The 24239-nt window shown below is 37.6% G+C and overlaps 1 protein-coding gene across 2 annotated transcripts in view; it reads right to left on the bottom strand.

The window, feature by feature from the left end:
* VPS35L (VPS35 endosomal protein sorting factor like) overlaps nucleotides 1-22861 on the bottom strand; it is a 55423-nt gene extending 32562 nt beyond the window's left edge. The window contains exons 1-19 of one of the 2 annotated variants that reach the window (XM_035339159.1): nucleotides 22768-22861; nucleotides 18856-18955; nucleotides 17764-17931; nucleotides 17278-17397; nucleotides 16916-16940; nucleotides 15818-15894; nucleotides 14711-14839; nucleotides 11661-11745; nucleotides 10575-10634; nucleotides 8848-8944; nucleotides 8409-8456; nucleotides 7282-7375; nucleotides 5323-5400; nucleotides 4529-4651; nucleotides 3286-3332; nucleotides 1291-1402; nucleotides 941-1057; nucleotides 537-590; nucleotides 50-130 (exon numbers count right to left, since the gene is read on the bottom strand). In XM_035339159.1, the coding sequence (XP_035195050.1) occupies nucleotides 50-130; nucleotides 537-590; nucleotides 941-1057; nucleotides 1291-1402; nucleotides 3286-3332; nucleotides 4529-4651; nucleotides 5323-5400; nucleotides 7282-7375; nucleotides 8409-8456; nucleotides 8848-8944; nucleotides 10575-10634; nucleotides 11661-11745; nucleotides 14711-14839; nucleotides 15818-15894; nucleotides 16916-16940; nucleotides 17278-17397; nucleotides 17764-17931; nucleotides 18856-18955; nucleotides 22768-22784 (1632 nt within the window). In that variant the 5' untranslated portion in view covers nucleotides 22785-22861. Of the gene's footprint in view, nucleotides 1-49; nucleotides 131-536; nucleotides 591-940; nucleotides 1058-1290; nucleotides 1403-3285; nucleotides 3333-4528; nucleotides 4652-5322; nucleotides 5401-7281; nucleotides 7376-8408; nucleotides 8457-8847; nucleotides 8945-10574; nucleotides 10635-11660; nucleotides 11746-14710; nucleotides 14840-15817; nucleotides 15895-16915; nucleotides 16941-17277; nucleotides 17398-17763; nucleotides 17932-18855; nucleotides 18956-22271; nucleotides 22438-22767 lie in introns of those variants that run through there. The other variant, XM_035339160.1, reaches the window with a different exon arrangement.
* Between the last annotated feature and the right edge of the window lie 1378 nt (nucleotides 22862-24239).

Below are 24239 nucleotides of genomic sequence, written 5' to 3' on the forward strand. Positions count from 1 at the left end.
TCTAAGAAAATGCACAGATTTTACAGATTTGGAAAAATAAGTTCTTTACCTGTGGGTAAGCATCTTCAAATGCTCGATCAGGAGTCATGTGTTTGATAATATCAGCCAAAACTGTATTGACTTCTCGTTTCTGTATAGCGAAAAATAGAAGTTACAAAATACAGTAATAAAATCAGCATGTAATTATCAAATGATTCAAAATCAATTGGATAATTTATTCCCACTTGCCAGAGCATCAGCTTTCTACAGAACTCCAGTTAAGCAAAGAATTTTAGCTATAGTTCCAGTAAATCCTGACTTAAGCTGGTCTGATAAAAGAAATATCATGCAGGGTCTGGAGGCAAGAAAGACTGCTTCAAGACATCTTTTGTCCCTATTCATCTTTCATGAAAGGAAATGCATTTTTCGTACACTAACAAAGTCCTACATACATCTTAAATACTCATAGCTTTTCCATTTTTAATACCGAGTTACTAATATAGGCACTTAGTCTGCATCAGAAAACCTTCAGAGGAAGCAAAGTAATTATCGCTTACCTTAAAATGTCTGCATGTATACTCCACCCACACTTCAGCACAGTTGATATAATCCTAAAAAAACATGTCTCTAATGACTACCAATATTTACAGGAAAGAAATATATGTGCAAAAATTACACTAAAATAATTACTCTTGAGGTACGATTCATGCAGACCTAAAGATCTAGCACTAATGACAAACTTCCACGACTGTACTGCTTATGCTTGTAAGCAGAGGTCAGAAAAGCAGGGATTATAAAACATATTTATAGGTATACATATTTATAGGTATCATATTTTTTGGCAACTTTATGTATCTAGAAAAGGTAAACCGTGCCATGCAAAATACACAGCTTGCTAAACAATGGCTACAGTTTTACCCTGAACAAAGGATCAGTAGTGAAACAACTGTCAATAACTCACCTGTGGGTTCTTCAGCTTTGTTATAACCTTCCAGGCTTCATTTAATATTTGAAGGCGATCATTTTCAGGAGGATCAGCCAATGCCAAGTTTAATCCCAAAGAGCGAAAGAGGAGGTGCTGAAATATAATTATAAATTTTAAATTTAAAGCAGAAAATGCATGTTTGTCCAACATTCCTCTAGCAGGTACAGTGTGCAGAAAGATTGTTTGGATCCCCCTTTATTTAAATAACATGCAACTTATGTAGGCAACTAGTATCAATAGCGTACAGATAGAAAGTAAAAGATAAAAGTAGATCATAACTCAGCCAGACAAAAAATAAGTGTTATAAATTACCCCAGAAAAGTTACCTTTGGGAATCCAGATTCATCGCACTCTTTAATCATGCCAATGAAGTCCATAGACCTTGCAGCAATAAATTCTGCTCTGAAGGCTGACATTACTGAATTCAACAGCAGAGCACTGCAATGAACGTAACACAAATCAATACAGTTCAACAGCAATGAGAAGTTCTTGAAACCCACTCTCCTTTTTGACTACAGTACAGCAGTATACTTGAGCAGGTCAAATCTCTTTAAAGTTTTTCTCACTGAATTAAAAAACCGTATGCATTATAAAAGTCAGTTTTCTAGTAGCAGCACTGTTAGGATTAAAAAAAAGTGCAAACAGCAATTATACAATAGTTGGCAGTGATATATTTAGATATTTATAACAAACTGTTTAGACCCATGTTTGTATTACTATTGATCCAAACTTAAATGGAAGATTCAACTCTGTAAAACCCACTTTACTGATACTACTGTGCAAATAGAAGAAACAAAACCTGCTATCATTCAAAAGGCAATTCCTTTGGGCAAACTCAGCCACGAGTTAGCACAGAAGCTGTCTCACAATCCAAGCAACACTGTGTCCTTTGCTATTCTGAAACAGACGCTCTGAATATGAGGCAGTTTACCTTGAGGGAAATTGTACAGAGCATTTAAAATAGCCCAGCAACCCTTCTGTTTCTGACTGAGCATTAGTGGTCCCATTGCAATCTGACTAGAATTTGCTTTTTTTTTTTTCATTAGACAAGTACTTTGAGTTCACCAGGTATGTGCTTTGCAATATAGACAAGCAGGCTGTCACTCTTCACTTAGATGGCTGCAACACGGTTCTCGGCACATACTGAGATTATTTAAAGATTTATGAACTGATGTGACTTGCTTTGTGGTATTTTGACAGCCATGAGAAGACATAAAACCATAGAACTCCACACATATAGACCATCTCAAATGGATTATTCAGTTTCTCAATAAAATACATTCCAAAAACATTTAATCGAAAAAACCCACCTCATTATACTCATCATTTTGTGCTTCCTTCAAAGAACAAATGATCACAAAGATGAGACACCAGGCCCATCTTTGGAACAGGATGCTAAAAATTGATTTAAAACTATGTGCCACAAAACAAATCAACACCTATACAAAAGAATTAATACAGCAGAGTATGTGGATTATTTTACCTATATTACACAGAAAATAAACTCAAACTCACACTCTCATAAAATAAAGTCTTTCCTTCATTTTTAAAATCACACTTTTACACCAGTCCTTAGTTCAGTCACAGAATGCTAATGCTGGCAATTCCTCCTCTTTAAGTGATTAACATAACTTAGTTCCTTGGCCACTGCAGAACAAGACTGTACAAAGCACATCAGAAAAAAAAAAAAAGGTAACTGAAAACTTTCATAGAGCTCTGCCTACCTACCAAGTAAAATGAACAGAGATTAGCTCATGAGCAGGCCGAATCACATTCCATAGCTCAGAAAGCACATCCAAACTTTCAATCTTCCTGAATTATTCACTTAATGTGATTAGTCTGCACACAGACTTCAAGGAGACATTTGGGTACTAATTTTAGTTTTGAAAAAAGCAGTCATCTAAATATTCTTCCAAAGGTGCCAGACACTTTACAACTTCCCTTGCAAAATGAATGTATGGGCTAACTGTAACCAGTGGAGGCGAGGGGGAAGGAAAGGAAGGAAATCAGAGAAAAATGAAGCATAACCAGGAATCAGAGACACAGCTGATAGAGAACATATTATGCATCCTAAACTTTGGCTTAGGAGACAGCAACCGAGTTAAATTAATTTAACTTTTGCTCTACAAGTAATCTGCCATACTTTAGAATTCATCTCTGGAAAATAGACGTTCATAATTATGATTTAGTAAGCTACAGGAAGAACAAAAGCTATACTGTGCATCCAAGATATGTTTTCAAAATGGATAGAGAGAGTTTTATTACAGGGACTCATGGGCACTCATTACAGACTCACATCTTCTGGATTACATGATACTTACTTGTTCCCCAATTTTTTGCATCTCTCCATCATCTCAGTAAGCAGAACCTGTAAGAATTACTTACTAAAATTAGTAAGATTTCATAAATAAATTCAGCTTTAATCACTGTAGTAAAATCTACTAAAAGCTGTTTTAATTACCAACCCAACTCATTCCAATAATCCTGTCTTTTCCTGTATTTACAGCACAAGCAAACAACACTGTACTACAACATAAAACACACCTACTGGAATGGGTACAGGGACATTTTAATCAAAACCACTATGTTATGGAAGTCAAATTTGCAATCCTTCAGCCATGCTATTTCTCAAAATGATTTCTATTTGCCACCAAGGTCAATTACCTCTGGCAAAAGAGGTGACTATTACAAACTCTCTGCTGTAGAATGCCGAGCAGACTGACTCGAGACTAAAATAGCCTCTTGACTATGTTACGCAATTATGAAGCTACAGTTTACCCAAATCATTTTTATATCTGCATGACAGAAGAAACTGATGAATTCAGGAAATAAAAATTAAACTAGCTAAAGGACAGTAAGAAACAAACAGCCATACTGTCTATGAATTTAAAGTGGTCTAGTTTGGGCTTTGGGGAAACATTCTTCCTGTACAAAAAGAGAAAAGCATTCAGATCCAGCCCCTTTACGCTAACTTTTACGCTCATAAATACTGACAGAATTTTTACTTTTCATTTTAAAAAGAAGGGTTAGAGAAAGGATGGAAAGAGATTTAAATATTTGATACCACTGAATTATATAAGTTTTTCTTCCTCAGCTGCTTAAGCATAGTATTTTGAGGGTTGTTTTTAATACTTTTTTTGTAGTTCTAAATAACTCTATATTATTATTCCAAAGCAAAAACTCAAACCCGAATATTGTAACAGTAAAAAATTGAGCAGTCGAGCTGAAATTACTGTTGTCATTTTAAGTTGTGTCACTTATGGTTCAGCACATTTTGCCACAGAATTCTGCAATTTATTATAAAAGGCATTTACGTTGCCTAAACTTCAATTTCAAAACTTATGCTTCTGTATTGGACACCTTCTCCAAGAATTTATAGCACAAAATACATGGTGTTTACATCAGATGCTTTCAGTATCCTTCAGTTTTACGAAACATTGCTTCACTCCTTGCACTATGCAGTTAAACAGTGGGAAACAATGTAGGAATGAGTTTATCAATTCTTTAACAAAACTAGCTCTCTACTGCAATACTGCCATTAGTACCAAGCATTAGCACACTTACCTCAGGAGCACGGTATGCAATACACTGTAAAATCCAGTCTATAGCAGGAGAGTATAGAGTCAAATACAAAGGAATTTCCACACACTGTACTATCAGCTGATTCTGAACTGTATCCCCATGAATCTGTTGAGAGAAAAAAAAAAAAAAAAAAAAAAAAAAAAACACATTGCAGTGAAGAGGTACTTAACCAGAATTATGAAAAATGAAATGAAAAATGAAACAATGACAAACAAGATCATAAGACTGGGTACTGGGAATATTTTCCTAATCAAGGTTTAGATTGGATACTAGGAAGAATTGGGAAGAATTAGGAAGACATGTTGGTCAAGCATTGGAACAGGCTGCCCTGGGAAGTGGTGGAGTCCCCAGCCCTGGAGGTATTTAAGAGACGTGTGGATGTGGCACTAAGAGACATGGCATAGTGATGGGACTTGGTAGCTCATGTTGATGGTTGGACTTTACGATCTTGAAGGCCTTTTCCAACCTAAATGATTCTTTAAGTCTATGACAAAGATGCATAGACAGTCTGAGGCATTCCTTGAAAGCTGGGAAAAAATATCAAGCTCATAGAATGCATCGTTAAAGCACAGAAACAAATAGAGCAGCTGAAACTTAACCAGAATGAAGGCAATGCTTCCTGGACTACTACATCTGGGTACAAGAAATCTAAATCTAAATCCCTAATCCCTAAATCTAAATTTAAGAACTTATATTTTTTTTGAGAAGTATTTATATGGTAGTTTGGATAAGAAGTATATTTATGTGATTCAGAAAATAAAAAAACAATTGCTTACTTGTTTAAATGTTAGAAGAAAGTCAAAGAAATTTTTGTTAAGACTTTCTTTGAGCTGAGGTGCCACTTCCATCCCAACCTGTATTAAAAGAGGAAGATTTTATTTGCATCTACCACCCATGCTCCTCCTCCACTTGTAAGACAAAATATATTTTCCAGAGGAATATATCAAGTCACATCCATTAAAAAAACAAACAATATTGAATCACATGCTTTTGATTATCTCCATGCTTGCTATTATAATCGAGTCCACTGGCAACTACTCTGAGGTAATGACAGCTGAATTTAAACACAGTTCTGCTAACATCAACTCCATGTGTCTATAAGCAGTGAGGAAATACTAGTACTTGCATTGCAACAGCCTATATTCATTTTATTGCCTCATTCTTTCCACAGAATCAGAGATCTCGAATGAAAATATTAGCACAGATATAGAAATAGTACTGATAAATAATAAAGGTTATTGTTATACACAAATACAAGGCCTGTGTAATAAAGCTGGAGCTGCAAAGTGAACAAATCCATACAGAACTATTTTCAAGAACACAGAAAATTGCAAAAAATGGAAACATGGCATAATACAAAAAGTTAATAACTGTTCAGCCTCAAATAAATAAATAAATAAATCTCAGCAGATTAAGGATCCTCTCTTCAGACTGAGATGTCAGAATTTTTGGGATCCCAGAACATTTGCAATTCCAACTCATTTTATCACAAAGCACAGGTTACTGGCACAAACCCAAGCCAGTCATCTATCACTTTCCTTTAAGTATCGTTTCCTTTCAAACAATGGGGCTAAAGAGAAATATGTCACTTCACTGCAAACAAAACCAGTTTTCTGGTTTCACGCAAGCATTTATTCACGCACATTTTACAATGCTTTAGACATCACCTACATCTGTACTACAGTTTTCCTATTTAAGGATTTATATTTTTGAAAATCTATTTTCACTGGAGAAAATCAGTGAAAACCTCCATCTTCAGTGGGAAGTATTAATATAGTGTGTATACCTGGAATACAAAACATCAAAAGCCTTTCAATTGAAAAAGTTCCTAATAAGTTTCCTTATTTTAAACAAAAGTCTGGATTTGAACAGCTGATATTTTATTGCAAGAAAGTTTTCACTATTTATTTTGTTTGCTCATCTTTATGAATAAAAAGGAGCGTGCAAAGCTCACTAATAATCTATTAACAGTAAGTGCAACGTAGCCCTAACTCTTCTATGCATCTCTTTTACCTGTATCAGGAGTAATAAAAGCTAGACTATGCTTATAAACTGTTTCATAAAAACTTTTGAGAACTTTGCACTGTGTAGCAGGAATGATTAGGCTATGAGACAAAAAAATACAGGCATTACTGTATTTCAAGAATTAATGAATTAAGCAGCTCATCTCTCGAAATAAAGCAGAGGCTAGCAGTTGCTTGCCGATGCAGGAATTCATATGCATACCCCTGAAGAGTATACTGGAAAACATACTGGAAGTTTATTCAGACATACCAAATACATCAACATTGGACAGATTTGTTGCAATTTATAATGGCAGCTGAATTTGTAAAAGTATTGCCAATTAACAGCCCTTATATTTTCCAGTTATAGTCAAGATCACCGCCACTACATCGAAAATGTATTTCACAAATATTTTTCCACTACTGATGACTGTTTGAATCATTTTAAGATCTCTTCTTGGGTAATATGTCCTGGCTTTTGCCCTACCTGAAGATAAAAAACTGGCATAAGCAGCACTTAAAATTAGTTTTTACATATTATAAATACTAAAAGAAAGATCCCCCATTATTAAAACAAAGAGAATATGTATTTTTTCAGTTTGTCTGAAGGAAGAGACAGGTTTCTGACTACTTCAGATAAAAATGGTAGTTACTTCTTTTTTCCCCCATTAGCAGCAGAGCTAGCTGTAGTAAGTCTTTGATACAGATCTGAAGTGCTAAATGGTAGCCTACCCTGCAAAGGTATGCTCTCGCATAGACTGCGACCAGTGGATCTCCAATTCCTCTAATCATAGACGTTAATCGTGGGAGACACTCGGAAATCCCCCTGTTAAGATTTTTCAGAAATGAAAACAAGATTTAACATCTGGTAACTGAACTACACCACAGACAGACAACCTGAGTAGCTACCCAGTAGACTGACAATTGAGCATGAGTTATAGGAACACCTACCAAAGGTGAAGCATATTAGCACAAAATTTTATTTCAGAAGTAAAATTTAAGGTGAATACTAACAGACATCCTATATTTGAACTATATAGTATTTGCCATAAGGAGCTGCCCAGACAGCCAGCTGTATGCTTGGATTGCAAAAAGTGCAAATGAGAAACGGCTCCTCTAGTTCGGAGAAACAGCAGAGCTCTGTAAGGGCTGTAATTCAATGTGAAAAAAGCAACCATTTAAAGGACTGGCAGAACTCCCTGTATGTCCCATTTTCCCACAGGTTCTTTTTGACATAGCTGTACTAGTACCTGGAAACAAGGCCCATCAATTCCAGTACAAGAACTGCCTTTTAGTGATAACGAAGTTGTCACTGTAGTAGCAATTTGGCTTACAACACTCATTTCAAAATTTAACTAAAAGGACAATTACATGCAAAGGAACATTTTCAGCTCAGCAGTTGACGCTGTTTGGCAACATATGAAGCTTACCAAGACTTTCAATAGACAATGGTGCATTGCTCCTAAATTTTTCTTCCAACTTTGTCTCTACTAATATGACACATCAGTATTTTCCCTTCAGTCTTCTCTTCCTTCTTTTTGCCTCACTTATCTCAACAATCTTGCTTTCCTCTCCACCATCTGAAACCACTGGTTTCTAATTTGCCATCTCCTGGATGTCACTATTATAAACGTATCCCAAACCCAGAAGCACGGTTGCATTCCAATTTGTACCACAGTCCACTGTGAATTTATTGCATGGAATTATCACCACAGACTCAAAACCCCTCAGTACTGCTTCTTCTTAGACCTATTAACACCTTATCCATTATCGATGATGGAATTTGCATGCTTAACTCCTTAAATTAGCTTATATGTCTGCCCCTTCACTTCCTTCCCACAATTAACATTTACTCTTACGTTTTGGATAGGAACTTATTGCACTTCAGTATGGCTGCTTCCACGTAACTAAAATGAAGCCACGTTAAGGACCAACGTTAATGAACATGCCATTTAAAAACACAACACCAAAAGTATAAACTGAATACATACTGAACAAACTTCTTCAAGACTTTCTGTAATTAACCTCACCACACTGTTATTCTTTACAATTCGTGTACAAGTTTTTCATTTATTCCCAGCTTTCACACATCCACTCTACCACTGCCATGCTGTTCAGAGCCAGTAACTCAGCATTCAGTTTACTATTAAACATGATCCAAAGTTAAATGGAAAACATGCAGCCCCAAACAAACAAAACCAAGTTTGTATAAACAACAGATTAGTGTGGGTTTTACTGCAGTAAACACGTTCATTTTTGGAAAGGTCTATGAAAAACCTGTCTCATTGACAAGGATACAATCTGGGAATGAGCTCTCTGATGGAAGCAATTTTGAAAAACCAGTTTAAGCATGTTTCTTTGGCAGTATCGTTAACGCTCTCTGGAGAAAAATTATCTGGGGAAAAAAAGAAACAAATAGGTACATTCTTTCTGGAAACAAGTTGCTTTTCAGTTTAGATTTTAAATTGTATTCTCTTTCCTTTCAGCAAGAAATTAGGCACACCACAATAAACTAAGTAATATGCTTGATTCAGCTCTCTCTTGCAGCAGTAAGAACTGAGTATGGGCAGCTAGAAAAAACAACTTGCATTAAGTAACATATCAGAAGCTGAAGTCAAGCACCCAAAGCTAATCCTGGATCTGCTGCTTGAAAAATCTAGCCCCTGCCTCCCCATAAAAGCAGAAATTATAAAATAATGGATAGGTAATCTATATCAAATACATACATATACAGATGGTTTATGCACTCTAATTATTTACTTGAAAAGTCTAATGTATTTTTTAAAGAATATTACTTAAAACCATATTGGAAGGAGCAGGCAACATTAAGCACAGATAGAATGCTTGCTTTTTTCACTAAGCACCTAGCACTGCAGTACAGCTCCTCATGAGCTCCGGGACTAATTACATCAGCTGCCAGCAGGAAAAAGCTGCCATCCCAGGGAGGAACAGATGGGTTATGGGGACAGCTCTCTGGTCAGGTGGGCATGCAGTTGCATGGCAAACTGCCTCCTCTTTCTCTAGGACGCCTGAAACAGAAGGCATAACAGGCTTCTGGTAACCCACCTGGCTCTGAAGCAGGATGGTTGGGAAGGCTGAGTCCCTCTTCTCTCAGTGCTAAAGCTACACAAGCAGCTCCTGCTGTGAATATCTGCTTATAAACTCCTTCTGAAGCAGATTTAGAAAGTAGTGGTCTCCCATCCCTGCTCTCAGAAGGTAAGAATGCCGTTTCACAATGAAGCATCCCACTTCCAGGACTAGAGAAGCTTTGCTATAGATGCAGACAGCATAGGAACAGACTGAGCTAGGAGCAGACTGAGCTAGGTCCCAGCTCCTCCTCAGCTGGGACCAAAGGAGTTCTTGACCAACTTGGAGGTTGAGTCTGACCCCCCCGGGCTTCACACAGCTGTGCACGGCAAGCACAGCAGAGATCTTCCTTCTTCCTCTCACTGCTATTGCTGTTCCAGAAGCTCCCACCAGCAATGCCCTGGGCAGCTCTACAGCTGCAGCACGAGCTCAACTCTCCAGAACTGTGCTCAGTAATTAGGTTGTGGTACATGAACTGTCTGCCCTCATTAATGTTTGTCAGATCCACAACAGCTAAACTGAAGGATTTTCTGCAAGTTTATTTCAAACTTCAATATTGGTTTCTTTCAGGCTATGGCTTTAACTGAAACCTAATGTTACTGCTGCAGTGCCAAGTACAGAATAAAAAAGATTTGTGTTTCAGGATAAGGCACTTAATATACTCCATAATACAAGGACATGCCCATATTTTAATGGAATGTTTAGGAGACTTCCTAAAGAGGTTCCTCCTTGTATACCTGTACTGTAACTGTCAAATTACACTTGTACATTGCTTTGGAACTTCAACTAAAAACATGAAAAGGGCCCAAGCTCAAAAGATCACGCTCGCTTAGTAAAGTGATCACCAGCTCAGTGAACACCTGCTCTCTCTTCCCAAATTCTTCCTCAAATCAGTTCAGACATGATTCATTCCAGCAGCACATTAGAAATGAAGTTACCTGACAAAGAGACACGATTGTCCATGCACATTGACAGAATTCTTTCATACACTAGTTTACCTGTTTCAAAGAAGAAGAAAAAAAAATACAAGCCATTTTTAAACAGCAAAAACGTTGATTCTTTCTCCAACATGCACTGAAATCATCTGGAAAAAAAACTTTTTAGAATGCTAACATCATGCTGCCCTCTAGCGAAGCTGGAATCTTAATAGTCTGAGTTTAGCACTTTGCACAAACACAAACAATGTATCTGGCTCTATAAAGTGCAGAGCAGCACACAGGTCAGGTTTCTGTCAGGCCAGTGAAGGACAGCTGGTGTCCTGTCTTTGCAGGGTTTGGATATTATGTTATCTTCAGCAACTTTGCTGAAAGTAGGAAAGAACAAAGAGGAAGCAAGACCTGAAAAAAACAATTGGTTCTATGTCATAGCATATCCTGCTAAACATCAATACCCTTCAACTTTGAACACCATCAGAAATTTTTTCCGTAACACAGTAGAAAAACAAGGAAGTCAGATAGCGTTGAATGACAATTTCACCTAAAAGACCATTTAAAAATAATAAAAATAGATTAAATAATTTGTTAACTACATTTTGATCACTTCATAGTCCTCACTCAGCTAAAGAAAACTTTCAGACTTTCAGACAAATACACAGAAAGAAATATTAAGAGTCAAAAGGCTGTCAAAAGTAAAGTATTTTCATAATAACTATAGCATTTTAGACATTGAAATTCAGAGATCATGTTTTTTTTCCTACAGTTGTGTTCTAGATGTTCACTAACACACAAAACACAGAACTGCTACAAAAAGTATTTTAAAGATTTCACTGATAAGAATTTCTGAACAATTGTATAACGCATTTGTATCACTGGTTTCCAAGCATTTACGTTGGAAAACATTTGCCATTAAACAGCTACTTCAGCACTTTTACTACATCAAAAACAAAACAAAAACACACAAGCATAGCAGATCACTGGGAAATCAAAGGTATTTTGTATTTTTTATTCAATGCTTTCTAGAATTATGAAAACATTATTTCATATTATTAACAACTGTGTAGTAAGTCTTATAAATTAGGTACTTACCAAAAGTATCAAGGATATCTGTAATTAAAACAAATTTACTTGGATAGAACTGGATTACAGTTGTATCTGAAAGAAGCTTAGAACACTGCAAGGAAAAAAAAAAAATAGAGGACAATTCAAGTTTGTGTTTTCACTCCTGACAGACTGGACCAAATTAATATCTACAGATGGAAAGAATGAAGAGCTATCCAGCAAAAAGTGCAAGAATCTCTAACATAATGAATCATGCTATGTATTTTTCAGGTTATTCTTCATTTCAAGCAGAGTGCCACAGATCTGCTTTTCCTTTATACAGGGTAATCCATACTGCAGAATTTCAGCTGACCCTGCAGACCTGTGCATTCATTCAGACAAGACAAATTCTCTCCAGAAGCAGCATAAAAAGGCACTTTTCTAAAACACCTTTTTAAGGGGTATTATTCAGTTTCCTATCCTTGCCCTAAGCATCCATACGAAAGACAAAATTTGATGTAAAGTAAGAAAATTTTTTAGATGTTTAGCTAATGAGTTTTTAAACACATCTTTACAGTTCCCATAATGATTTCTAACATTTTGGAAACAAGCCACTTGGTCCATAGTCAGCTCTAGGGAGGAATCTAATCAATCACCGCACCCAGGCACACAACGTGACTGAGGCACTTGGCCTACAGTGACGGCTGGTGCAAAGTCACATCTGAAATGTACCAGTCAACTTAGTTCTAGCACTGCTGTATGCAAGTCCTGGTAGGAACAAGTCAATTTACCATATGAACTTAAAACACACAGTGAGGAGTTAAGATATTTATAAAATATTTAATCAAGTTATACCTTCTTTTCCAAGGTTATGCAAAAACTGCAGACTAAACTGCAGTCACAAACTTTGGCTGAAGTTTATTCACAAGAATCAGCTTCTGCCTGCAGAAGCAAATAACCGAGGGGAGAGCACTCCACCTCATCCCCTCGTGAGCCCAAAGTGTCTTCTCTGGTCTCTAGTTAATGCTGCCAAGTACAGCATTCTCTGCCATCTCTGTCCATGCTTCAATGGGATAAGTAAATAAAGTGCAAGTTTGCACTGCATTCCAAAAATCCATGAAGCAATCTGATATCCCACAACTGCTTTGTTAAAACAAGTAAATCATAACATTTGAGCATATTTCAATGACAGGCACCCTTAGCCTCTTTGCTTTATTATCAGGGAGTAACTCAGGAGCACACCAGAAAGACAGGTGAGTGCATTTGCATCTTGCAGCCAGAGCAAAATCGTCTCTGCTGCATGGTCAGTGAGGCACCCCCACAGAAAGGCAATCCAGTCGCTGGTTAGTGCCTCCACATCCCACAAACACGTACCACTGTTTTTAGAGCTCACACATAATCAACTTATTTCAGCTTACTCTGAGTAAGTAGCTTAACTCTGTCTTGACAAGTAAAGCATCTTGTATAAAGGCACTCAGGAATTCACATGTAGCTATTGTGCTATAAATTCAGATCCTGCCTTAATAACCAGAACTACTTCTCCACTCAAGCTCTTTAAAACTCTCACAGAAAGAATGAAGGTTCTGTCCCCATAGCCAACTAACTCATGTAATTCAATGATTAGTTCTGAAATCAAGATGGTTCTGGCATTCAAACTAAATTACTTTTTCCAGCTCAGTATACATTTCTGAAAATAATCAAAATATAAAAAGCCAGACTTACTCCTCCTATCGCAGACTGATGAGTATGTGACACTAATAGTGACAGACTACGTGTATAATCATAGCTTGATGTCAAGGAAACTACTCAGCTTTCTATGAGGATACAAGATTTTTTAAATTATGCAGTTTACTAAGAACCAGCAACAAGAAAAATTCAGTCAGGTTTCTACCCTATCCTGCTTTATAAAGTATAAAATTAACTATTAGTTATGTAGAGACTCCTTTATGAAGGATTTTTGTGTTCATGTTAATTACCCAAACACCTATTTCATTCTTACCAGTCTTTCAATTAATGAGCATTTGCAGTACAAAATTCAAACACAAACTGAACAATACACAGAGAAGCGTGTGCAATCTTGATACTACTTTCCTAAAATGAAGTACTGAACCCCATCCTAGAAACAATGTTATTTCAAAAACATTAGTGACACCGTTTGTAAAATAATATTAAAAAGTATGAACATGCAGATTATCAGTGCATGTGAGACACTGAATATATATGTATTACTGCACTGTAAATACAGTGCCTCCGTGTCCCTTTTTTCCTCCTCCAAAGACTCCTAATATTGTATTATCTTTCATTAAAGTATTCACACACTTCACAATGGCATTTCTTTTTCAGAATAATTTGCTGACTTCATCATTTTAAAATAGAACATTAGCCACTTTAGGTCACGTATCATTTTCTGACTTCCCTTTATTTACATTTCATTTCTTTTATTGTCTTTACTACAATTTAAGATGAAGTTGCTGCTAACAGTTTTCCCAAGAGTATCCAGCATGAAAAAAAAATCCTGACTTTATAAAACCCCTCTTGATGACTATTAGCATTACATCAGTTTTACAGCTTTTAAGGATATCATTATCTCCTCTGTCCTCTGATGCACTCTGCCTGTGGCATCTTTTAAAGGCCAAGCCAAACAAGAGAACATTTAATTATCCCATTCCTCCCTGCACCCCCTCACAGCCCATCACCTCAGATGAGACAGAGAAAGAGGAAGACTGTGGAGAAAATTAAACAAACAAACAAACAAGGAGTTTTCTGCACTTCGCTAGGGTCCTATACCAGATCTGAATGGGGAACACTGATGGTTCAAAAAGACATTATCATACTAGGGTAGAGAAGAAGAGAAAAGGAAAGGAAATTCCAAGTCCTAGAGAAGTTGGTATCAACGACATTTATTATAATTTTCTTTAATCAGGTAAAAAGTACACATCTGTCTTTTGGCCACTCTTTTTAATGGAAATTCCACCCCACATACCCTAATCAAAATCCTCAGAACTGCCACTTGATGTCCTTAACGATTATGTCCACAGAGCACTAAGAGCTAATAATGAGCAGGCAAGCTGCAATTACTACAAAAACATAACACTGACCTGAATGACTATTTTCAGAGCTTTTACTTTCTGATCAGAGGACCAAGCATCCTTTAAAGATTGGTTGAGTTCTTCAATTCGGTTCATGTAATCCTGCTGAGTCAAGTTCAACAGCTCTTTTTGTGACCCCTTGCAAGAAAACACAAGCCTAATTAATACGAGAGGAAAGGAGGAGGAGAGGGAAGAATAGGAAAGGGGAGATTATTAGAGTCAAATCACTGAGGAAAAAAAACAACTTATTAGAGAATTCTCTCAGTTTCCCATCTTAACTTCGTAATGGTCTTCAGTAGATGTACCAGTGACATTAAAAAAAAATACCTTAGGACAAGTTCTGATCAATTTATTATCAAGCTGTATTACAGAACAGATTTCATAATATCTGAATATCTAGAAACAACCATAGGTAGAAACAATCATAGATGAAGAGAGAAAATGCAAATTTGGTTACAGTTTCACACACGGCTACACCTTACCCTACAGTAAGTGATACTGTATTTTTCTGCTCTTAGAATCTAATTCTTTATTTGTGATACATAACTATTATAACTGTGCCTGCTCAGGCAAAAGGCAAGCTGAAGTTAATTAAAAAGTTTCAAAACAACACCATACAAAGCAATTGTAGCAGTAACCTACAGATTCAGGTTTTAGCAAAGTTACAGAATACTTCATCCTGATTCAGAAAAACACTGCGGTTTGAGAATAATTTGAATACTCAGTGTTTCAACTAACCATGGAAATACAACATAATTATGTTCAGGTAGACAACATGCAGCTTCTGCAACCTAGAAACGGACAAAATTATCCAGTGTTCAGAATGTTGGGCTCCACGAAGTTTTATAGCAGCTACAGACTATAAACTGTACGAATGTTAATCAACATTGGCAGATCAGGTGAACTTTTGGATCACAAATTCTAATGATATAAGATACAGTGATTTGGCCTAAATTCTATGAAGATCGAAGTTACAGTGGAGAATAGATTTATCTAAATAATGCATAAGCACATGCAGATTTGGGACCTTCTTAAAAAGTTTCACAGAAGATTTTTATTTCACCAGCTTATTTCACTTTTCAAACAGCAATGTCAATGGACCAAAACCTTTCTTACCTCTTCCAAATCATCCAGCTCTTCTAACCTAGTTCTCACTTTTTCAGAAACTGCTGAGCCAGTAGTTGTAGCTTTTCCTGTAAAGGGTTATATGTTTTAGTTTCATTTGGACTTCAAAAGGGAAACAAACCGGACAGAGCTTGACAAACTCACACAACTGGTCAGCTTCCGTGACATAAGCCAGGTAGTTTAATTAATTAGTAGCTATTCCTTGAAGACAAACATTTAATCCTACCTACATGTGCTTTGTTTAAAAAGAAAAAAAAATTTCAAGATTTTCTTGCAAGTTTTGTTGGTATGGAGAGAATGACTGGATAGAACCATAGGATAATTTAGGTCAGAAAATCTCTCCAGAGGTCTTTGGCCAACTCCACTCCTCAAAGCAGGTCCAACTTTGAAGTTATAACATGCTATCCAGTCAATTTAATGAGATGTAAGGATAGACTTTATACCCTCTCCAGACATCCTATTCCAGCTCTTGACCATTCTCATTCCAAAAAAGTATTTCATTTTATTCAGAAGCTTAAATGCTGCGTGTTTACTCACACATAAAAATTCTGATTTACTACGCAATCAGCTATGACTACATAGCTCAGAATTGCTTCACTGGAAAAAAGTGATGAAAAATTTAAAGTCTGGTTATTTTTCAAACACTCAGCATACAGTTGAAATCATTTCACTTTCATGTAAAAAAATAACTGAAATGTTCCCATGTGACTTGTTTGCTTTCACTACCAGCAAGCAGAAAAGCTGATAAACACAATCCTCAAAACATCATCAATACTCACTTTAAATTGAAAAGTTTTAAGCTACAGTGAAAGGCAGTGAATTGCATTTCCTTCCTCAACACATAATCATGAATTCATTAGCCTACAGGAGCTCAAGACAAGGTGGTTTGTTGGTTTATTTTCAGTAACTGTTTTAAGTAAAAAACCAGACAACTTATTCACAAAAAAGCATAGATCCAAGTGTATACTGAAGGGAGGGTGGGTGTGCATGTGTGGAAACCACATTTCAGCTACTCCTGGTTATTAATCTGTCACTTGTATCCTACTTCAAGCAGAAACTCTTACTGTTTGATATAAAGAAACTGTTTACCTTTTTCAGATCCCATGTACAGATTCTGTGAAGAAACAGAAAATGCAGACTTTTAGAAAACATGTTCTCGCTAGCATTCCAAGAACGCACAGCGTACTAACATCGCTAAGAAAGCCTCTAATAATTTAGAAAGGATATAAGACAAGTTATTTCTATTGTTACAAGAAGACAAATTGATGGCTCCTAAATATCAACAGACTTTTGGTCTGAACAACCAATTAGAGAACTGGAACTTGTGGTACAGCCTCCTACTACATTAAAATTGAAATTTCGGAGAATATTTAATCAGGACAAAACAGCAGCATCCAAAATCCATTATAGGTCTAGTATAAATAAATAAAATTGGAGAAGCTGCCACTTACAATAGAGAGCTTCTCAGTTGTTGTGTATCTAGCAAGGATTTCACCACGTTTGCTTGACCATGGTTCAAAGTCACTTCCTACTGCTGAGTCATCTTTATCTCTTTTCTTTCGTGTATTATCCTATGAGGAGAGAACGAGTGCAAATGTTAAATACAAATCTGGAAAAGAAGAGGACTGATGAAGGTCAGCTTGATGTTTCAAGTACTTACTGATCATTCCATGAGTTGCTACATTAAAAAAAATCCCTATTTAAATAAATATACATCAATGTAAATCAACGTAAATCCCTATTCATTGAAATATACATCAACGTAAAACAGTTGTATTAATTAATACAACAAGTTGTATTAATCCTTCCATTAATACAGTATATTTTCTATTTACATTAAACTTCTAATTGGAGAGACAAATATATTTTATCCAGGGTTGGCTTTGTCATTTTGCTCTATGTCGTTGAGATAACGATCCTACATTTTTAGGAATTACCATGGTAGCAGTAGTAATCACAGGATCTGCAGCTGCCGCAAATAATGACAAGGGATCGGTGCCATCCAAAACACTGCTCAACGGATCCATCATAGAACTCGAAGAAGAAGAGGAGGTAGATGAAGTACTTCCTTTCCGACTCATTTTCTTGGTCTTGGATTCAGTAACCTGGAAGAAAAGTTCAAAACCATTAAACAAAAAGTCTTTGTCTTCCCCCCCTTTTTTTTTTGGAAATCATCAAAATACGGGCAATACACACTGGACTGTTGCAACAAAGCAAGGACCCATCTACAAGAAAGTATTTGGAATCAGCATTGGCATTTAAATTGAAGCACCTCTTCTTTCCCCTGAATCTGGGAGCAGTCCCGTTACTTTTTTTTTCCCATTCTTCTGAATTCTGTGTCTATAGAACTCTAAGAACATCAATTCTAATTTTCTTTCTTGTACCTCTCCAGTATTTTATTGTTTTCCTCCCTCTCCTTCAACCTCTTTCTTGCTATTCCATTTCCTCTGCCAGTCTGATCTTCCCTTTTCCTTCACAATATGCAGACCTTGAACATCAAATCCCTTTTTAAGGACTTCATCTTATCCTCCCTACTGACCTTCACGAGTAGAAGCTGCTGTCCATTTATCATTCATTAGCGTATGACTATCATTGCTTTGAAGCTTTTTTTTGTACATCCGCATTTTTAAAAGCCTCTCATACATTAAAGTAGTGATAAATGTTTTAAAGCATACAGCTGACTGGAAGTTAACCCAAAACAAATCTTACATCAAGCAATTATGCAGGTTATTTGTAATGCAACAATTTGATTTCAAACTTATCCATTATTCAGCATTTAATGCAACCAAGAAAACCCACAAGTTGTGATGCTATATTAGTCAGAAGGAGACCGTTTTTGATACATAACAGGACCAGCAAATTTCTGTACAGGACAAACAACAGAATAAACCTTCATACCTTTAAAATAAATGGCAGCTAGTACCGCCACCAGTTTCAAAGCCTTTTGATTTTAAAGGAACAGAATTAAGGGCAGAACACAATCAGTTTTAATTTGCATTCATTTTCCAAACACACAAAACAAAACTCACTGTAATGGGTTTTAACGGATGGTAGTCACCAAAATCCAAGGGTACGGATTCCAGTCTGCATACTTCAGATTCTGAAACATAGTTTCGTGATCTTGCATGCCTTAAAAAGCAAGATTAAAGGGTAAGTATATATGCATATAAACAATCACATACTTATGAACAGAGATACAGCTCTTGTATCTACATAGATGCAGGCATGTTTACAAAAAAATGCATATTGAAAAACATGTCAATGGATAGACTAGAATTTTCCTCTTTACTTACAGTTACATAAACTAAAAGTGACAAAATTTTACTTGCAACCATTCGATTGCATTCTGCTGCTGTATTCTCCTCTGTTCCAAACAACACATAAAGGGCAATTTAACCAAGCACATGACTGTGTGACAGGCTGATGGAGATTATTAAACACACCTTTTAAACTGAGCTGTCAGAGTGAAGGAAAAAGATAAGTGTGAAAACACAAGGGAAGAAATCTGAGCGATTGTGCACAGATATAATGAGGGCCTGCACAGATTAATTTGTGTAGCTGCAAAGCTCCTTCATGGGAAAATCTATTTCCATCTGTTCACTGTACTCATAATGAAAGTCAAAAAAGTAAAATGATGAGGAAAAAACCTAGCAGTACTTGTATGCTTGCACTGTGGACAGGCTCTTGAATAAAAAGCTTTGTCTCTCCTACAAAATTAAGGATGTCATTAAGTGAAATGAATCACAAAACCATAGGCACTTCGATTTTTATTTCTAATCTGAAATTAAGAGAGAACCATCTCCATTTCTAATATAAAAATGACTTGATTCCAGAAATCAACATAAATAAAGAGTATTGGAGTAAAATAATGTTGCCACTAGGAACTAACAGTAATACATTTTACCAACCACAGTTTAAGGACACTGCTCTTTTTTACAGTAGACCATCCATCCTATTTTTAATTGCTCAAATATAAATTTATATTTTAAAAGGCTTTTAAAGCACACTTGACAATGGCAGAAAAGGGGGAAACCACAACTTCCCTGACTAGCACTGGTGACAACTTTAAAAGAGAACAAAAAGTTACATGTGCTTCCTAATATCTCTTACAACACATCAGTACCTGAAATGAATTCCTTTAATGTATGCAACAGTAGCACTGTCAAAACAGGGAACTGCAAAACCAAGGTCACAAAAATACATAGGACAGCTGCTTTCCCCAAACAAATAACATCACAGCTACCACATGGTACCTTCCATCAGCAATAGTTAAGAACTAAGGCAGAAAGATATCCAGGCAGTAACAACTAAAATCTAAAAAATATACATTTCAAAAGGTTTTCTCTGCATTCAACCTGCTACAATTCCTTGATTTCTTTTTAAGTTTTGAGATGTACAGCACAGTCAATCGTTCTTTCCTGGTTCATTCAGAATCTTGAGAAAGTTTATAGCATGCACTAAGGCCTTACGTAAGTAAAGCATCCATGAATAAAAACAGTGGATTCACAAAGAGGTCTTGAATCAGGCTCCTAACAAAAACAGAACACTTCCCCAATGTAATACACATCCTTCCCACAAAATCTAATGCATACTGCTATTCTTACTCAGACACAAAGTCATTAGGAAGAATTTCAGCTGTGTGAAGAAGCCATTTCTAATATAAATATGTACCATACACCCCCCCCTAAAAAAAAAAAAAAAAGTCCTGTCCAAAAAAATTGGATAAGAAGGAGTAAAATTCCCTCCTCAGCTCTCATGCCCTTGCTTCCTGTGGTACTGCAAGAACACAGATGCCCAGGTAAAGCTTGCTCTTACCTAGAGTTCTATGTAAAAACAGGACAAAAAAGAAACTAAAAAAATATGTCAACTGCATGCATCATTCTTTACAAGTGAATAGTCTCTGTAATTTATTCTTGTCCCACGCTTCAATTATTCTCCTTGTTCACTTACTTCATGGGTTAATTAGCATTTGAGTGAACAATCTTTCCAACAAACTCTGGCTTCCTAATTACTGCATTGCTATTGCTTTGCTACCGTTCTGTCAGTGTTTCCATACCTCTCCTTGACTTATATTTCCACACCAACAGTAAAGAGAGACGCTGCTCACAGCTCCCCCTTGGCGCACCATTCCCAGGCCAAAATCAGCTGTATTCTAACCACACCATAAAGCATCACTGGGCACGCATACACATCAAATACCTATGTGGGAATGAAGAAGAGCTGTCTACCCCATAAATAAGTCTGTAGAAAGCGCATTTACAATGTGATCAAGTGATCAATGCAGCTTGTAATGGAACTAATATGAGTGAGAAGTTCAATCTCACTTTGCCATGATGCTCTGACTCTCCTCTAGCGAAAGCAGATTAAGCTTTCCTTTCTCAGCCACAGCAGCCCAGCCAGCTTCCAGGAGAAAACAAGACTCAGGCCAAGTCAGGGTTTCGCCTGCAGTGCATACAGCAGGATATGCCCCTGCCTGCAGGTACTGTCCCCACAGCAGTTTTCAACCTTTTTCCACACAGGAGGACTACTGCGATTGCCATCAACCTTGAACACCTGCCAGATGGCCAACCTCCCCCCAGCAAACGGTCCTTTTTCCTGGGACTGCTATTACCTTACCCCACAGGCTACTGGAGCTGTTTCAGCACCCAGACCGCCAGAAATCCAGCAGTCGCAGCCGTACCTGTTCCTTTCAGTTTCTGCAGGGTCACTATGGCACACTAAGGGCACACCAGCAATTCCAGCAGCCACCCCATGGGTTACAACTGTCTTACACCCTCAGATTTTCTTAGCTACATAAATACAAGGTCTACATTCACTGCCATGCAAAATGCTTTATTATAAAAAGCATAGCTCTGACACTGTTGTAAAATTTCAACTGGTTTCATCAAACTTTTACAGTTACAAATTATTTCCACTTTATACTAAATATAATCGTTCACTTATGTTAATAACAAAAGAGTTAACTTTCAGCATGAACATATATACATATGGGAAATTTATGTCAACCCAATAACTGCATTTTACTTTTTTTGATTCTAGGCTCGATTGCTAGTTTGCTCATGACTCTAGTAAATCAGATGCATCAGGAAAGCAAGCTTTCCAGAAACATAGCTTATTTGTAAAGAAAAATAAGTTTGGAGGAAAAGATAGCTACAAACTTATTTTCCTTCACTCTGTCAGAGACGGAGCCCCCTTTATCCTTCCTCGCCCTAACAACCACCAGCCCGTGTAAATGATTGCTTCCCACAGAGTGCAGCTTCCCCGTCGGGATGCTGTGCTCCTGTGGAAACGCTCCGTGTTGCTGCCTGGACTCTGCCTCTCCAGTGCATGCCCACAACCACAGCGCCCGCTCCCAGAGAGCTCGTGGAAGATAACTGATGGAAACTAAAGCTCTTGGTAGCAAATTTAAATTTTCTCCACAGAAATCTTCACCTCGCGGTACCACCAAGGCGGCCCCGACTCCTGCCCTGCTGGGGATCAACAGCGACCTCCCCTGGGCACGGCGGGACTGACCCTCCGTTATCTCACCTGCCCCTTTCTTGAAGGGGCATCATAAAATGCAGTAGGATCACACCAAGCCAAAAAATGAACTGCTCTAAACTATTTTTCTTGTTTACTTCGGGAACACAATCAAAGCGGCCCGTAAAGACTCTCAGCAGCCCGCTCCGTCAGCCACCGCCCCCCTCAGCCGCCTTCCCCCCCGCCTCCCCCGGCAGCCTGAGGGAGGCCCACGGCGCCACGACCCCAGGGGACGCTCCAGGACCCCCCACCGCCGCCTCAGCCCTCTCAGGCCCCAAGCCCCGCCGGGGCTTGGCTTCCCGAGGGCTTCGCCCCTCGCCGAGCCCCCCGTGCCCCCCTCACGGAGCCGCAGAGCCCGGCGGCCCCCTCAGGAGCCTCGGCCCCCAGCCCTGCCCGCCCCCCGCCCCCTCCCACAGGCTCACCAGGGGAAGGCGGCCATCTTGCCCCCCCCGTCACGTGATGCCGGGGCCGGGCCGAGCCTTCCGCCGCCATTTCCCGCCCCGCCCCATCCCGCGGCCCTGTCCTAATTAACGCGGCGCTTTTCTTACAATTAGGGGGAAAACAAATAGCACAGGTCTTTTGAAAGATTGCAAGTTTATTGTGCAATATGTTTAAGTAAAAAGCAAGACCGGTGAAAATGAAAGTAAAAAAATAAATACACTTCTGTAATGATATTACAGTCGCACACAAAATAAAAAGATAAATTAAATATGTATAAATAAAAAACACAGATCAAGTACAAAAAAAAATAAATTCTGGCACTTGTCAAGAGAAAGGCCGCATGAAAGTTAATAAAAAACAAAGTTGTGCTACAAGGTCTTTTTACACACGTAGGAAGCATGCTTAAAGTAAAAGAGGCTCAGGCGTGAAACCTGACCTGAAGGTAAGCATCCATTTTTACTCACACGCTAAACCAATCTATATCAACATATTGCCTATGCTAATAATAAATACAGTATATAAAACATCCTTTAAAAGCATCAGTCTCTAGCTCTGATATATCAACAGCAAGCTTTGCCACCTGAGGCACAGGTTACACTTGTCATTGTTTTTTCCCTTTGAGATGTTTTCCACTCCTACTTCTGGAGTTTCCAAACAAAGGAAATCAAAACAGCAGTTTGATGACTACTGAGTAAGCAGGAAGCTTGTCTCAGGCATTTTTTTGGATTACATCAGAAATTTTAAAGAGCCATAGAATTTAGATGAAGGAGGCAGGTTCTCCAGTGGTGTAAACTGTTACATTTGCACCATTAGGGAAGGCACCCCAAAGCTTTCAAATAAAAGCTACAGCACAGAGCCACTGAGCAGTGACATCTTCAAAGTATTTAGGAAGCATTTTGCCTTTTCTACATAAGCAATCTGGTATCACTTGGTGCAAAACATTTGCTTTTAACAATGTGACTAGCTGCAGAGGACACACTTACTGATAGAGGTCACAAGTAGTGCCACAAGCAAGCCAATTCGTTCATTGCTGTCGCTGAAGATAACTCTCTTCATCCTACTATTAATCCTCCTTTTTATATATATTGTTTAACCCAATAATATTTATCAGTCTTTTTTCTCCTTTATCAGTGTCCACATGTTACAAAGCATCCAAGGTTGCATTGTACTGATACTAGGAAGAAAACAAAATCTAATCCATTTCACATTTAAGTAATCAGTTCCCTAGTGCCACGGTAAAAGAGCAAAGTAAGCACTGCAAAGACTTACCAAGTTTTTCCTCTGGTTTCTAATGTTAACATCCCATCACCAGTTCATTGAGAGAAAGAACTTACAGACTTCCACTCCCCTCATGTTGAAGAATAATATCCATCAGTATGACAACCAAGACAAAATATGAACATGATATTTCAGTATTCGTTTTTTTTTTTTTTTTTTTTTTTTTTTTTTTTTT

Source organism: Oxyura jamaicensis, chromosome 14, assembly GCF_011077185.1.
Source record: "Oxyura jamaicensis isolate SHBP4307 breed ruddy duck chromosome 14, BPBGC_Ojam_1.0, whole genome shotgun sequence".
In the NCBI taxonomy this organism is placed as follows: domain Eukaryota; kingdom Metazoa; phylum Chordata; class Aves; order Anseriformes; family Anatidae; genus Oxyura; species Oxyura jamaicensis.